At 41.9% G+C, this 17,302-nt stretch overlaps 1 protein-coding gene across 2 annotated transcripts in view; it reads left to right on the top strand.

Annotated features, from left to right (window-relative positions):
- Window positions 1-17,302, top strand: part of Prkx (protein kinase cAMP-dependent X-linked catalytic subunit) — a 50,024-nt gene that overhangs the window by 23,369 nt on the left and 9,353 nt on the right. The window contains exons 6-9 of one of the 2 annotated variants that reach the window (XM_052170669.1): window positions 4,874-4,931; window positions 5,639-5,716; window positions 6,037-6,185; window positions 6,393-11,108. In XM_052170669.1, coding sequence (XP_052026629.1) covers window positions 4,874-4,931; window positions 5,639-5,716; window positions 6,037-6,162 — 262 coding nt within the window. In that variant the 3' untranslated portion in view covers window positions 6,163-6,185; window positions 6,393-11,108. Of the gene's footprint in view, window positions 1-4,873; window positions 4,932-5,638; window positions 5,717-6,036; window positions 6,186-6,392; window positions 11,109-17,302 lie in introns of those variants that run through there. The other variant, XM_052170670.1, reaches the window with a different exon arrangement.

Genomic DNA, 17,302 nt, shown 5'->3' with positions numbered 1-17,302 from the left:
GCAAGAATTCCTTTTTGTTAATCATTTTATTTGTTTACATTTCAAATGTTGTCCCCCTTCCTGGTCTCCCATCCACAAATCTCCCACCCCATCCCCCACTCCAGTCCCCTCCCCTTTGCCTCTAAGAGGGTGCTCCCCACACCTACTCCCACCTCACCCCTCTAGCATCCCATCCCCCTTCTCTGGTTCATCGAGCCTTCACAAAGCAATCACCTCCCCTTCCACTGATAACCAGATGAGGCAGTCCTCTGCTACATGTGTAGCAGGAGCCATGTATACTCTATGATTGGTGGTTTCGTCCTTGGGAGTTCTGGGTGGTCCAGTTAGTTGATGTTCTTCCTATGGGGTTGTAAACCCCTTCAGCTTTTTCAGTCCTTCCCATAACTCTTCCATTGGGGTCCCCAGGCTCAGTCCAAAGGTTGACTATGAGTATCTGTATCTGTAGTAGTCAGGTACTGGCAGAACCTCTCAGAGGACAGCAATTCTGGGCTCCTGTCTGCAAGCACACCTTAGCATCAGCAATAGTATCGAGGTTTGGTATCTGCAATGGAATGGATCTCATAGTGGGACAGTCTCTGGATGGCCTTTCCTTCAGTCTCTGCTCCACTCTTTGTCCCTGTATTTCCTTTAGACAGGGACAATTTTTAAATGGGTGGGTAGCCCCGTCCGTCCACTGGAGGCCATGCCTATCTGCTGGATATGGTTTCTTCAGGGTCTATCTCTCACTGTTGTATATTTCAGCTAATGTCACCCCTATTGAGCCCTGGGAGCCTCTCACATCTCTGGCATCTGGGACTCTCTAGTGGTTCCCCTGTTCCCCACCACCACCACTGCTACTTTTTTCTATTCATTCTCCAGGCCCTCTGGACTTTTCTCTTGTCTCTTCCCAAACCTGGTCCTACCCTCCTTCCTTTTCCTCCCCTTCCCCAATCCCACCAAGGTCCATCCTTCCCTTTGCCTCCTGTGATTATTTTGCCCCCCTCCCTTGAAGCATCCACACTTTGGCCTTCCTTCCTTGTTAAGGTTCATATGGTCTGTAGGTTGCATTGTGGATATTCTGAGCTTTTGGGCTAATATCTACTTATCAGTGAGTACATACCATGTATGTCCTTTTGAGTGGGTCTGGTTACCTCTCTCAGGATGATTTTTTAGTTCCATCCATTTGCCTGCAAAGTTCATGAAATCAGCGGATTTACTCAGAGCTGAGTTGTACTCCATTGTGTAAATATACCATACTTTCTGTATCCATCCTTCTGTTGAGGGATATCTGGGTTCTTTCCAGCTTCTGGCTATAATAAATAAGGCTGCTATGAATATAGTGGAGCATGTGTCCTTATTATGTGTTAGAGGATCTTTTGGGTATATGCCCAGGAGTGGTATAGCTGGGCTCTCAGGTAGTACTAGTAGTGCTATGTCCAGTTTTCTGAGAAACCTCCAGACTGATTTCCAGAGTGGTTGTACCAGTTTACAATCCTACCAGCAGTGGAGGAGTGTTCCTCTTTCTCCATAACCTCACCAGCACCTGCTGTCTCCTGAGTTTTTGACCTTAGCCATTCTGACTGGTGTGAGGTGAAATCTCAGGGTTGTTTTGATTTGCATTTCCCTGATAACTAAGGGTGTTGAACATTTCTTTAGGTGCTTCTCAGCCATTCTAGATTCCTCAGTTGAGAATTCTCTCTTTATTTCTATACCCCATTTTTAAATTGGGTTATTTGATTTTCTGGAGTCTAACTTCTTAAGTTCTTTGTATATATTGAATATTAGCCCTCTATTGGATGTAGTGTTGGTAAAGATCTTTTCGAAACCTCTAGGTTCCCGTTTTGTCCTATTGATAGTGTCCTTTGCCTTACAGAAGTTTTTCAGTTTCATGAGGTCCCATTTGTCAATTGTTGATTTTAGAACCTGAGCCATTGGTGTTCTGTTTAGGAAATTTTCCCCTGTGCACATGTATTCAAGGCTCTTTGCCACTTTCTCTTGTATTACATTCAGTGTATCTGGTTTTATGTGGAGGTCCTTGATCCACTTTGACTTCAGCTTTACACAAGGATATAAAAATGAATCAATTTGCATTCTTCTACAAGTAGAACTTCAGTTAGACCAGCACCATTTGTTGAAAATGCTGTCTTTTTTTCTACTGAATGGTTTTAGATTCTTTGTCAAAAACCATATGACAGAACAGCTTGAGGACAAGGATTGTGATTCCCCCCAGAAGTTCTTTTATTGTTAAGAATTGTTTTCTCTATCCTGGGTTTTTTGGTTATTCCAGATGAAGCTCAGAATCGATTGCTTCTTTCTATCTCTGTGAAGAATTGAGTTGGAATTTTGATGGGAATTGTATTGAATGTGTAGATTGCTTTTTGGTAAGATGGCCATTTTTAGTATATTAATTCTACCAATCCATGAGCATGGGAGATCTTTCCATCTCCTGAAGTCTTCTAAAATTTCTTTCTCAGAGACTTGAAGTTCTTGTCATATAGATCTTTCACTTGCTTGTTTAGAGTCACATGAAGGTATTTTATATTATTTGAGACTGTTGTTAAGGGTGTTTTCTTATTTTCTTTCTCAACCCATTTTATCCTTTGTGAAGAGGAAGGCTACTAATTTGGTTGAGGTTAATTTTATATCCACCCACTTTGCTGAAGTAGTTTATCAAGTGTAGGAGTTCTCTGGTAGAATTTTTTTGGATTGCTTACGTATACTTTCATATCATCCCCCAAAATAGTGATATTTTGACTTATTCCTTTCCAATTTGTATCCCTTTGACCTCCTTTTGTTGTGTAATTGTTCTAGCTAGAACTTCAAGTACTATATTGCATAAATATAGAGAAAGAGTAGGCAGCCTTGTCTAGTCCCTGATTTTACTAGAATTGCTTCAAGTTTCTCTCCATTTAGTTTAATGTTGGCTACTGGTTTGCTGTATATTGCTTTTACTATGTTTAGGTATGTGCCTTGAATTCCTGATCTTTCCAAGACTTTTAGCATGAAGGTGTGTTGTATTTTATTGAAGGCTTTTTCAGCATCTAATGAGATGATCATGTGGGTTTTTTTCTCTGGGTTTGTTTATGTAGTGGATTACATTGATCGATTTTTGTATATTGAACCATCCCTGCATCCTTGGGATGAAGACTGCTTGGTTGTAGTAAATGATGGCTTCAATGTGTTCTTGGATTCTGTTTGCAAGAATTTTGTTGAGTATTTTTACATCAATATTCATAAGCAAATTTGGCTGAAGTTCTCTCTTTGTTGGGTCTTTGTGTTGATTAATTATAAGCATAAGCATAACTGTGGCTTCATAGAATAAATTAGGTAGTATTCCTTTTGTTTCTATTTATTTGATTAAACTTTGACTCCTGAGATCTGTCTAGAAAATCATTCATCTAGATTTTCCAGTTTTTTGAGTAAAGGCTTTTGTAGTAGGAACTCGAGATTTTCTGAATTTCCTCAGTTTCTGTTGTTATTGTCTCCCTTTTCATTTCTGATGTAAGATGTTAAGAGCTCAACACACTGCTTCAAAAACAATTGCTCAGTATTCATGCTGACCATGCATTTCATGAGGATTATGGCAGAAATAGTAAAAAAAAAAAAAAGAAAAAAGCAGATCATATTTATATGTTAAAAAACATATAAATACCTTCAACTTTCTTTGATTTGAATGAAGATTTGAGCATTTTCTGTCCAAAATGAGCCTTAGTTTCCAGTTGTTTATTTTATTCCTTTAGTTAGTTAGGCAGCAGGTTCCCACATAGCCCAGAACTTCTGCTGCCTTTCCTTCAGCCTCCTAAAGGCAGGGTGACAAACAGACTTGTATCCCCAATTATCTAGGGTATGTGATGCAACAGATGAGATCCAGGGCTACATGAAGACTGTACCCACTGAGTATAAGCACTCAACCAACTGAGCAGCAAGCACTCTGCTCACAGTCCCTGCTGGATATTATCATAGGTTCAATGGATTGCAGGGTATTTGTGTATATGAGTACTCACAGGTGTGCATACACACACACACACACACAACGCGCGCGCGCACATACGCACACAGCCATACCTTTGGCATTCTGTCTCCTCACTGCCTTGACTTCTCCAAGTCTTTGATTTAATCCACCTTACCTTCCGTTGCATTCTCTTGTCTTTTATCCACAATAATGACACAGGAGAATAACAGATATTTGGGAACTCATTCCACGGGTGTGTGCAGCCTGCAAACCCAGTTTCCTATATAGAACTGTGCAAATGAACACAGGTGTGCTCTGCAAAACAGCCTCCTCAGTTAGTTACACAGGAAGGAATGATACTGGAATGGATATGTGCTAATAAAGGGTTGCAGGGGAAATAGACTGGCTGGAAGGCTTATCGCTCAGTGGGTGGAGTGCACGTAACTCAGTGGAAAGAGTGCTTGAGGCAGAGTTGACTGAGTGCCTGCAGCTCAGTATCTAGAGTGCTTATAGCTTAGTGGGCAGAGTGCTTGTAACTAAGTGGGAAGAATGTTTATACCTCAGTGAGAAGAGAGTTTGTAACTTGGTGTGTAGAGTGCTTGTAGTTCTCTTGGCAGAGTGCTTGACTCAGTGGGTGGAGTACTGGTGGCCCAGTTGGTTGGTATTAACATGCCTCAAGGGCTGGGCTCTGTCCCTTACCATGTAAATGGAATGCCAGTCTGCATTCTTGGAATGTAAGAGGTAGAGGCTGGAAGTCAGGGGTTTAAGGTCATTGTTAAGGAAGTATTGGAGCCCAGGGTCCAAGCTGCTACCAGCTCCCCACAAATCCTGGTAAGTCCTTTCCCCACAATGGAGATACCGAGTGGCAGTGTGGATGGGATTAGTGCCTGAGTTGATTCTGGCATTTTCTGAATCCAAGTGGAGTCTTCTCTGCTCACACAGGGACCTCATCAAGAAGCTGCTAGTGGTGGACAGGACCCGGCGCCTGGGCAACATGAAGGTGAGTCATGTTAGAGTATTTCGCTTTGCACACTGATGGTGATGTCATCCACTCAGAGGATCCCAGACCATGTTCAATGTTAAATTAGTTTTTTGACTTGTTTACTTGTTTATATTAATTCCGTGTATATACTATACAGGTACATTACCTGCCACAGTGGACTCAGGTCCCCTGTAGCTGCAGTTATAGGAAGTTGTCTACCACCATGTAAGTGCTGTGAACCAAACCTGGGTCCTCTGAAAAGGTGGCCATCTCTCTGGCCCCCATTTGCTGTTTTCGTATAGCCCAAGCTACAATCAAAATCACTCTGTAGTAACTGAGGATAATCTTGAACTTGTGGCCCACTCACCTCCCACCTCCCAGGACTGGGATGACATGCATATGCCCCCACTCATGTTTGACTTATTATTCTTTATTTTTTTAGAGTATTTATTTGTAAGACAGGGTCTCACTATATAGTTCTGACTGCCCTGGAAATCTCTTATGTGGACTAGGCTGGCATCAAAGTTATAGCCATCCACCTGCCTCCTTCTCCAGAGTGCTGGAATTAAAGGCATGTGCCACCAAACGTGGCCACTTACTTTATTTTTAAACTGCTTTATTAGAGGGAGATTTAGACATGACACATACGTGCATGTGTGTGTGCGTGCATACACACACTGTTTTTTTTTTAAATGCTTTTTACTGAGTGTATATTTCCTCTCAAGAACGGAGCAGAAGACATCAAGCGGCACCGATGGTTCCGAGGTGTGGAGTGGGAGTCCGTGCCCCAGAGAAAACTGAAGGTGAGAATATCATATGCCCTTGAATTAACTGAACAGCTTCATCTATGGTCCTAATCACCATATATGAAGTAGTGAGCTCCCACTACTGTATCTCAGTCTTCCAAATTAATTTACTAGAGGTTTATTGTCATTTATTTAGTGCTTTATGTACATGTACTGTTTGTGTGTTCATGTATACCATGTGACTACAGTACTGGAGTGCCTTCAGCCTCTCACAAAATTTACATTTCAAGTGGCAGGCACTACACTTCCTCACTGGGCTGCCCAGTGTCTCCTCATTCGCTTATTTTCTTTGTTTGTTTATTTTTCATGACTCTTAGCCACCCATTGTGCCCAAGTTATCGGGTGATGGTGACATCTCCAACTTTGAAACTTATCCAGAGAGGGAGTTGGACAAGACCCCTTCTGTATCTGAGAAAGACCTGGAAACATTCAAAAATTTCTGAGGATGAGAATTCATGTCTGCAAGGTAAAACGTTTGTTTTTTCTGAATTTCGAAGTCATATAGCCAAAGAAAGCTTTGAAGTTACTATGTAGTTGAGAAAAATAGACTCAGTGCAACTGAGGATGGTGAGTTAATCAGTCTGTAGGCTTTCCTACTATGTATGACTGCCAGGTAACTCACTAGTAAATGTTGCTAATCTCCAAGCCCTCCCCACTTCTTTTTCTTTGCCAGAAACATGAAGACATCTACACCACACCAATGACCACAACCATTTTTTGTTATATGCTTCTGTTTCTTGCTATGAAACTAGAAGTTTTGGTGTGTGTATCCCAGTTCCTGCAAGGTCAACACTAACATCATCCTTGGAACCCAGCCTCATTTCAATAACTGGAAACCTGCCCAGTGACAATTTCGCAAAACCTGTTAAACTGTAGGCTTTCTCCTTCATGAGTCTTGTGGTTTTGGTGTGAATTTTGTTTGTTTGTTTGTTCGTTCATTCGTTCGTTCATTCGTTTGTTTTTCTACTGAACTTTTTAAGTTTGAATTTGACCAATTTGATTATGGCTGTCAGTGTGTATGTGCACAGAAATTGGGCAAACTGGAAATTTTGGCACTTTGATGTACCTGTGACATGCTCATTTTTCAAAGCTTTCTCAAAAATCTGTTGCCCTGCAGGCAAAAAAGGGTGAGATATATGCATTTTTAAAATGCCTTTCTATGCATTTTGCAATCATTTGTGTGCATTGTTTATTTAGTTACTGTTTGTTTATTTAGTTCCTTTCTGGTCACTTTAAACTTGGAAGTCAGGAAGCCACATGCCCTGCAGACCCTTATTCAGATATAGCACAAATGTATGGCTTTCCTCAAATCTTCCAGTTTAGATGTTTTCAGTACAATATCCCTTCTTAAAGTTAAGCCAGAACTCTGCATACAACACGGTAATCTGAGTGCAAAGATTGCCTTTTTATGATAATACAAATATACCCACATCCCCAAAAGGGAACTAACTCTAAGGATCCACTCCTTAAGCCCCTCCCTCCTTTGTTCTGAAGAAAATGACATTTTCTTCTCATCATCTCAACTTTGTTCTCCCAGCCATGTCTGTCCATGAAAACTCAGGTTCCAGGCCGGGAACTTCTATGAAAGTTTGTACAGAGCTGTATTTTTGGTGAGCTTTCTCAGTGCTTTCCAATATGCAAACTAACTGGGTTATGTACCTCAAACAAACAAACACATACAGGAGATAGAAAGCAGGATTATAATCAAGTCCTGTCAGTAGCTGTTTGTTATTAAATAGGAAATAACATAAAATTAGCATAGGAAACATTGCCTTAATTCTAAACATACATGGGGAGAGCACACATGCACACATGCACGCTCTGTGTACTCCTGAAGCACTTTGCAATCTGACTCAAATCCTAAAAATCAAATTAAAAACCTTTAATCAGACTATAAATTATACCATATGATGTCATGCAGTGACATCAGACAGCACATAGGAATCATAATTTTTTTATTTTAATATTTTTAATTCTGTGTGTACATGCAACTGCAGTACACACAGCCAGCAAGTACACCAGAGACCCTACAGCTGGGCCTATAGGCAGTTGTGTGCTGCCCTATGGATGCTGGGAACCCAACCTGGATCCTCTGCAGTCCACGTAGTTAACATACAAAAAATAAATTTGGAAGGGCTGGTGGGGCAAAAGCAGCTACATAAAGGAATTAGGGAACTATGTCCTGTTCTTGGCTCTGAGTCCAGAGTGAACTGTGCATCCAGCTCCTTCTCATGAAGCAATGGGATAGTTAATAAATTTCAAATTCCTCTGGTGGCAGCTTGATTCAAACCAAGTATAAAAGATAAAGTCATTACTAGGCAATACTAATTTTAAAATTCCATGCTCTTCAACTTAAGACTGACTTTTTAATATAAAATACTAAGTGCTGTGGATTGGTGCTTCTCTCACCGAACTATTACGTTACACTGTAAAATGTAATTTGTTGGCTAAATACTGTTCACAGGACCCTTGGGCTGTGCAAATATCCCAATATTGGACCAAAACATACCAGTCACCACTGTGTTGATAGGTGAACTCTAGTGAAAAGTTAGCATTGTGTGGGCCTTGATGTTGAGGTGAAAATGGCAGAAAAGATCTCACTCCTGACTGTAGATCTGAAACGTGTTGATTTCCTGGGGTTTTTTTTTTTTTTTTTTTTTTTTTGGTCTGTTTTTGTTATCGTTTTTTGATGAAGCTCCATAGGAAACATTTGATGAACATCTGATACCTGTCATTCTTATTTGTCAGACACACTGTAAACCACCTGAATATTATAATGCAAAGTCAAGGTTTATATGTGGATTGGTATCCCCATCAGTTAGTGGGGGTACCCCTAATTAGGTTGTGTGTGTCCCCATCAGTTTAGGGGGAGGATCTACTCCCCAACCATTATATGTTCCTATCAAATCTGCCTCGTGGCTCTTACAACCTTGCATCTGGCCGCACACTGTCATTGGGGAGGTGGGGGAGTTGCTCCACTTGGTTATGTGATAGACATCATTTATTACCTGTGTGACTTAGAGGAAGTGAGCAGAAGCCTCCCCAGTGCTCCGGGTCCTCACAGGTCAGACTCAAACCCCTTTGTCGACTTCTGATCTTCTCAGAGTGTGGGGCTCACCACTTGACCTGCTATAACCCAGGTCCCACTTGCACTGCATAGGTGAACCTTCCTGCTGCCGAGCACCTGTCAGCTTGCCTGAAATTATCATGCAGAATGAAAAATCCTGTTTTTTTCCTTACTTTCTTATCCTGATGCATAATTACAAAAAAAAATCACTGTGATTTGTGTATATATCTATCTATACCTCTCTATATATTTGCCCCAGGAAAACTTTTTCTGCTGTCTAATTTATAAAATACTATTATCAAGCCCAGGTTTGGTTAATAAAAGTTTGTATGTTTTAAGAAATCTGTTTCAGATCTTTTCTTGACTTTTCCTCTAACAATGAAGTTGGGTTAATGAAGTTGGCTCAAATGAAGTTGGGTTAATCAAGGAAATGGGTATGCACCCCATTGATGATTGTTTTAAGGAGTATTAGCACCCAGGATTTTGGAAGTATTACAAACTTCAGACATCATGTGGGGGAGGCATAACCTAAGTTACAAGAACAAGCCAGAACAAGTGGTAGGAATGCATTATTCAAAAACACCTGCTGGTCCAGGATATCCACTAGGGAGGGTAGAAACCTGGAGGAGGCTAAATGCAAGTGCTGCCAGGAGAGCTGTACTCAGCCTCGCAGGGTAACCAGTGCTTCAGTCTGCAGCAAGTAAAGCAATGAAGTTTTCCCATCTACACATGGAAACATCCCTTCTTCCTAGCCAACCTCAACTTGACTTGACGGACACAGAGTAATCCTAGCACCTAGTACACTGAGATGAGGATGTTGGAGGCCAGTCAAAACTACACAGCAAGGAACAGTTTCAAAGAACAACAAGTAAGCCATACCTTAGCTAGAGGCCTCCAAAACTGTGCACCAACACTGCCTCTAAATTTGTTAAATTTTTTATTTTTCTTTTTTATGTATTTATTTACTCATTTTACAACCCAATATCAGCTGCCCATCTCCTCCCTGTGCACCCTCATATAAAACCTCCCCCCCCCATTCCTTTCTCCCCTTCTTTGAGAAGGGGGAGTGCCACACCAACTCCAGTGTCATCTGTGTGACATGACAGTCATTAAGGCAGATGGGAGAAAAATGCTCCTTGGGGCTAGGCTCCCTGGAGGTCCATGGCAGAGTGCCCACCTCTAGCCTTAGAAAGGGCCTTGATGTTCTCTAAGGATATTGTGCTTCCTGGGTTATGGGTTCTGAACTGTGTCTTTCTTCCTATTCTTAATTCTTTATTCAGCACGATCCCAGCCTACAAGCTGGTTAATTGATAAAGGAGAACTTGGTATTTCGGTGGAAAGAAAAGAGGATGTGGCAATTACGCCTACTGCTTCCAGTCCTAAACTCAGTGAACTCATATGTTGAACCTTAGTGAAAGAAAGTCTTAGAATGCTTTTCAACAGGGTCTGTCTTTATCACTAGCCTTAGCAAAGGTAATGCACAAAGAGCAGAGACATTAGGGAATGTTATGAATAGTTTGTAGCAGGAAGAATACAATATGAAAATGTATAGGACTACAGATGAGCTATTGCTTTATACAGGTACTTATGATAAAGTAGATAATAGATGGGTAAAAGCATTGAAGGGTAGAAGGTCCTATAATATTCTTTAGATTATAGACATAGATTAGCTTGAGCTAGAACACCTTAGTGTTTGCTGTCCAGGGCAGTATAGAGGGCTCTTGTAATGAATATGCTCATTCTTAAAGCGTTTTGACTTTTGATGGCAGAAGAAGGCTTATGGCATACAAATTGGTCTGAAGGCCCAGGTTCTCCTATTGATTATTAAACCACAAGTTAGACTCGAACACCATGTGTCTAAGGTTTATGACCCAAGACTGCTTTTGATCATGGTTCATAGAGCAAGAGTTCCTGTGGGCTTTGTGTCATGTCTACTTGCTGTTCTAATTAAGAAGGAAATGTACCTTGTTTAGCAATTGTTTGAGTGTTTCTGGAGGTGTGCCAACCCCCGATCTGTTCCTCAATATACTATAAATATGCCTGACTAAAAAGTAAAGTTGCCGCAAATGCAAACCACTCTCTGGTTTGTCTGTCATTACCTCGCCGCACCTGTGCCTTCCTGAATACCAAAGCCCTGCTTTTCCCTCGGTCGTGACTACCCCAGCTGGGTCAGTCTGTGGCAGAGGAGTCCCCCTTTTAGATAACACCTCCCCAACCCCTGCCATGCTGCACATCAGGTCTGCAAGACTAGGCACATCCTCTCCCAGTAAGGCCAGAAAAGGCATCCCAGTTAGGAGAAGGGGATCCCCAGGTAGGCAGGCAGCAGAGTCAGGTAGAGCCCTCCCTCCTTTTGGGAACCAAGCTGCTCATCTGCTACATATGCACAGGGGGACTTGCTCTTTGGTTGGTTGTTCAGTCTCTGGGAGCCCCCAGTGGTCTGTGTTAGTTGACTCTGTTGGTCTTCCTGTGGAGTCCCTGTCTTCTGATCCCTCAGTCTTTCTCCCAATTCTTTGGTAAGACTCCCTGAGTTCCTCCAGGCACTGGTGGCACACACCTTTAATACCAGCGCTTGGAAGGCAGAGGCAGGTGGATTTCTGAGTTAGAGGACAGCCTGGTCTACAAAGTGAGTTCCAGGACATCCAGGGCTACACAGAAAAACCCTGTCTCGAAAAAAAAAAAAAAAAAAACAAAAGAAAAGAAAAGAAAATACTCCCCAAGTTCCATCTAATGTTTAGGTGTGAGTCTCTGCATCTCTTTCCATTGGCTGCTGGGTGGAACTTCTCAGAGAACACCTATGCTAGGTTCCTGTCTGCAAGCATAACAGTATCATCAATATTGAGGGTTGGTTCTTGCATACAGGGTGGGTCTGTTTGGGCTGGTTATTGGTTGGCCATTCTTTCCAGCTCTGCTCTATCTTTGACTCTATACTTTTTGTAGACAGGACACATTTTGGGTAGAAGGTTTTGTGGGTGGGTTGCTGTCCTTATTCTTCCACTGAGAGTCCTGCCTGACTACCGGAACTGGCTATTTATTGGTTTATATACCACAGTTATGTTTTTCAGCCAGAGCTACTGCCATGGACCATCCCAGGCCCCTGGAATATCCTAGAGATAACCTTCCACTGCTGATTTCCTTTTTCTCTACCCTGTTCTCCCTATATATGAAACCCAAACTCCATGTCTCTCCCCATCCCCTCTCCCACCCTGTTTCCTCCTTCCATAAGTCTCCAATATCTACTTTGTTATCCCTTCTGAGAAAGATTCAACCATCCTCTCTTGGACCCTCATCATTTTATTTCTTTAGATTTGTTGATTAAAGTGTAGTTATCCTGTCCAGTTATAAGTGAGTACATACAATGCATGTCATTTTGGGTCTAGATTACCTCACTCAAGATATTTTCTAGTTTCATCCATTTTCCTACAAAATTCACCATGTCATTTTTAATAGATGAATAGTATTCCATGGTGTAAATGAACCACATTTTCTGTATCCACTTTTCAGTTGAGGAACATCTAAGTTGCTTCCAGTTTCTTGCTATTACGAATAAAGCTGCTATGAACATAGTGGAGCAAGTGTACTTGTGGAATGGTAGAGAAGCTTTTGGGTATATGCACAGGAATGGTATAGCTGGGACTTCAGATAAGTCTATTCGCAATTTTCTGAGAAATTACCAAATTGTTTTCCAGAGTTGGCCTACAAGTTTACACTCACTCCCACTAGCAGTGGACTTGCTCCACATCCTTGCCAGTATGCGCTGTCCCTTGAGGTTTTTGATCTTAGCCATTCTGATGGGTGTAAGATGAAATCTCAGAGTGGTTTTCCTTGATGACTTAGGGCTTTGATCATCGCTTTAGGTGTTTCTTGGCCATTCAGGATTTCTCTGTTGAGAATTCTATTTAGCTCTGTACCCCATTTTTGGTTACTTTATTTATTTCCATTTCAAATGTTATCCCCCTTCTCAGTTTTCTCTCCACAAGCTCCCCCATCCCTTCCTGCCTCCCCCTGCTTCTATGAGGGTGCTCCCCACCCACCCACTCCACTGGACCAACGGCTCCCCTCCCAGTGATGCTAGATAAGGCCATTCTCTACTACATATGCAGCTGGAGCCATGGGTACCCCTTCTGTACTCTTTGGTTGGTGGTTTAGTCCCTGGGAGCTCTGGGGGGTCTGGTTGGTTGATTGATATTCGTCCTATGAGGTTGCAAACCCCTTCAGCTCCTATAGTCCTTGTCCTAACTTCCCCATTGGGGTCCCCATACTCAGTCCAATGTTTGTGTAAATCTGCATCTGTATTAGTCAGGCTCTGGAAGGGCCTCTCAGGAGACAGCTGTATCAGGCTTCTGTCAGCAAGCACTGGTTGGCATCCAGAATAGTGTCTGGGTTTGGTGACTGTATATGGATAGATCCCCAGTTGAAGAAGTCTCTGGATGGCCTTTCCTTAAGTCTCTGCTCCACACTTTGTCTCCATATTTGCTCCCATGAGTATTTTGTTCCCCTTTCTTTTTCCAAAAAAAAAAAAAAAAATGTTTTTCTTTTAATTTATTTACATTTCAAGTGTTATCCCCTTACCCAGTTTGCCCCTCTCCAGGAAACCCCCTATCCCATCCTCCCTCCCCCTGCTTCTATGAATGTGTTCCTCCACCCACCCCCTCCTGTCTCCCCACCCTCAATTCCCCTACACTGGGGCATCTATCAAACCTTCACAGGACCAAGGGCCTCTCTTCATATTGATGTAAAATAAGGCCATCCTCTCCTACATATGCAGCTGGAGCCATGGGTCCCTCCATGTGTACTCTTTGTTTGGTGGTTTTGTCCCTGGGAGCTCTGGGGGGGGGGGGTCTGGTTGGTTGATATTATTGTTCTTCCTATGGGGTTACAAACCCCTTCAGCTCCTTCAGTCCTTCTCTAACTCCTCCATTGGGGACACCACACTCTATGCAATGGTTGGCTGCAAGCATCCAACTCTATTTGTAAGGCTCTGGCAGGTCCTCTCAGGAGACAGCTATATCAGGCTCCTGTCAGCAAGCCTTTCTTGGCATTCACAATAATGTCGGGGTTTAGTGACTAGTGATCCCCAGGTGGGACAGTCTCTGGATGACCTTTCCTTCAGTCTCTGCTCCACACTTTGTCTCTATCTTTGCTTCCATGAATATTTTCTTCCCCCTTCTTAGAAGGACCAAAGCACCCACACTTTGGTCTTCCTTCTTCTTGAGCTTCATGTGGTCTGTGAATTGTATCTTGAGTATTCCAAGCTTCTGGTCTAATACCCACTTATCAGAGAGTGCATACTGTGTGTGTTCTTTTGTGATGGGGTTACCTCACTCAGGATGATTTTTTCTACTTCCATCTATTTGCCTAAGAATTTCATGAATTCATTGTTTTTAATTGCTGAGTAGTACTCCATTGTGTATATATACCACATTTTCTGTATCTATTCCTCTGTTGAGGGACATCTGGGTTCTTTCCAGCTTCTGGCTATTATAAATAAGGCAGCTATGAACATAGTGGAGCATGTATCCTTATTACACACTGGGGAATCCTCTGGGTATATGCCCAGGGGTGGTTCTCTTAGTTTTTAGTTGATTGATTTCTGCCCTGACTTTGGTCATTTCCTGCCATCTGCTCCTTCTGTGTGTGTTTGCTTCTTTTTTCTAGAGTCTTCAGGTGTATTTTGAATATGTTAGTATGAGAATTCTCCAATATCTTTATGGAGGCATTTGGTGCTATAATCTTTCCTCTTAGCCCTGGTTTCAGAGTGTCCCATAAGTTTGAGTATGTTGTGCTCTCATTTTCATTGAATTCTACAAAGTCATTTTTTTCCCTGACCCCAGTGATTATTGAGTAGAGAGTTTTTCACTTTCCATGAATATGTAGGCTTTCTGTTGTTTCTGTTGTTGTTGAAGTTCAGATTTAATCTGTGGTGATCTGATAAGATTCATGGTGTTAGTTCAGTCTTCTTGTATCTGTTGAGACTTGTTTTGTGACAGACTATATGGTCAGTTTTGGAGAAGGATCCTTGAGGTGCTGAGAAGAAGGTATATTCTTTTGTGTTTGGGTAATACATATCTGTTAGGTCCATTTGAATCATAACCTCTTTTTTGTTATTTCTCTGTTTAATTTCTGTCTCAATGATCTGTCAGTTGGCAAGAATAGGATGGTGAAGTCTCCCACTATTAATGTGTGGGATTCAATGTGTGATTTAGTCTTTAGTAGTGTATCTTTTATGAATGTGGATGCCTTTGCATATGAGACATAGATGTTCAGAATTGAGATGTTCTCTTGGTGAATTTTTTCTTTGATGAATATGAAGTATTCTTTCCAGTCACTTTTGATTGCCTTTAGTTGAAAGTGTTTTATTAAATATTAAAACATTGATACTCCAGCTTGTTTCTTAGGTGAATTTGCTTGGAAAACATTTTTCAGCCTTTATTCTGAGAAAATATCTTTTTGCTGAGATATGTCTCTTGTGTACAGCAGAATGATGGATTCTGTTTACACATCCATTCAGCTAGCCTGTGTCTTTTTACTGAGGAATTGAGTCCATTGATGTTAAGAGCTATTAATGACCAATGATTGTTTTAACGTTCTGTTATTTTGATGTTGGAAGCGGTAGTGTATATGTGTTTGTGTGTGTGTATGTCTTTCTCTTCTACTGTTTTAGTGGCGTGAATTTATTTATTTATTTATTTATCTATTTGTTTTCTTGAGTGTAGTTAGCCTCATTGTGTTTGAGTTTTCCTTTTTGTGTCCTCTGAAGGGTTGAATTAGTAGAAAGGTACTATTTGAATTGGGCTTTGTCATGGAATATCTTAGTTTCTTGATCTATGGTGATTGAAAATTTTGCTGGGTATAGTAGCCTGACCTGACAGCTGTGGTCTCTTAGGGTCTTCCAGACCTGTGCCCAGGCCCTTCTAGATTTTAGTCTCAGTTGAGAAATTGAGTGTAATTCTGATATATCTGCCTTTATATGTTACTTGGCCTTTTCCCCTTACAGCTTTTAATATTTTCTTCTGTATATTTAGTGTTTTGATTATTATATGACAGGAGGATTTTCTTTTCTGGTTCAATCTGTTTGTTATGTAAGCTTCTTATACATTTGTAGCCAACTCTTTCTTTAGGTTAGGGATAATTTCTTCTATGATTTTGTTGGAGATGTTTCTGGGCCTTTGAGCTGGCAATCTTCTCCTTCTATTTCTATTTTTCATAGGTTTGGCCTGTTCATAGCATCCCAAATTTCCTGGATGTTTTGTGGCATGAACTTTTTAGATTTCAAATTTTCTTTGACAGATATATTGATATCAGCTACTACTGGCATTCTCTCTTCCTTCTCTTGTATTCTGTTGGTGATGCTTGTGTCTGTAGTTCCTGCTTTTGATCATGGTTCATAGAGCAAGAGTTCCTGTGGGCTTTGTATCATGTCTACTTGCTGTTCTAATTAAGATGGAAATGTAAAAAAAAAAAAAAAAAGATGGAAATGTAACTTGTTTAGCAATTGTTTGAGTATTTCTGGAGGTGTGCCAACCCCAATCTGTTCCTCAATATACTATAAATATGCCTGACTAAAAAGTAAAGTTGCCGCAAATGCAAACCACTCTCTGGTTTGTCTGTCATTACCTCGCCGCACCTGTGCCTTCCTGAATACCAAAGCCCTGGTTTTCCCTCGGTCGTGACTACCCCAGCTGGGTCAGTCTGTGGCAGGGGAGTCCCCCTTTTAGATAATACCTCCCCAACCCCTGCCATGCTGCACATCAGGTCTGCAAGACTAGGCACATCCTCTCCCAGTAAGGCCAGAAAAGGCATCCCAGTTAGGAGAAGGGGATCCCCAGGTAGGCAGGCAGCAGAGTCAGGTAGAGCCCTCCCTCCTTTTGGGAACCAAGCTGCTCATCTGCTACATATGCACAGGGGGCTTTGAACATCGCTTTAGTTGTTTCTTGGCCATTCAGGATTTCTCTGTTGAGAATTCTATTTAGCTCTGTACCCCATTTTTTTTGGTTACTTTATTTATTTCCATTTCAAATGTTATCCCCCTTCTCAGTTTTCTCTCCACAAGCTCCCCCTATCCCTTCCTGCCTCCCCCTTCTTCTATGAGGGTGCTCCCCACCCACCCACTCCACTGGACCAACGGCTCCCCTCCCAGTGATGTTAGATAAGGCCATTCTCTACTACATATGCAACTGGAGCCATGGGTACCCCTTCTGTACTCTTTGGTTAGTGGTTTAGTCCCTGGGAGCTCTGGGGGGTCTGATATAGCTGTCTCCTGAGAGGACCTGCCAGAGCCTTACAAATAGAGTTGGATGCTTGCAGCCAACCATTGCATAGAGTGTGGTGTCCCCAATGAAGGAGTTAAAGAAGGACTGAAGGAGCTGAAGGGGTTTGTAACCCCATAGGAAGAACAATAATATCAACCAACCAGAACCCCCCCCCCCAGAGCTCCCAGGGACAAAACCACCAAACAAAGAGTACACATGGAGGGACCCATGGCTCCAGCTGCATATGTAGGAGAGGATAGCCTTATT

The sequence above is a fragment of the Apodemus sylvaticus genome, chromosome X, assembly GCF_947179515.1.
Source record: "Apodemus sylvaticus chromosome X, mApoSyl1.1, whole genome shotgun sequence".
Classification (NCBI taxonomy): domain Eukaryota; kingdom Metazoa; phylum Chordata; class Mammalia; order Rodentia; family Muridae; genus Apodemus; species Apodemus sylvaticus.
This window is presented reverse-complemented; position numbering and strand designations above follow the sequence as displayed.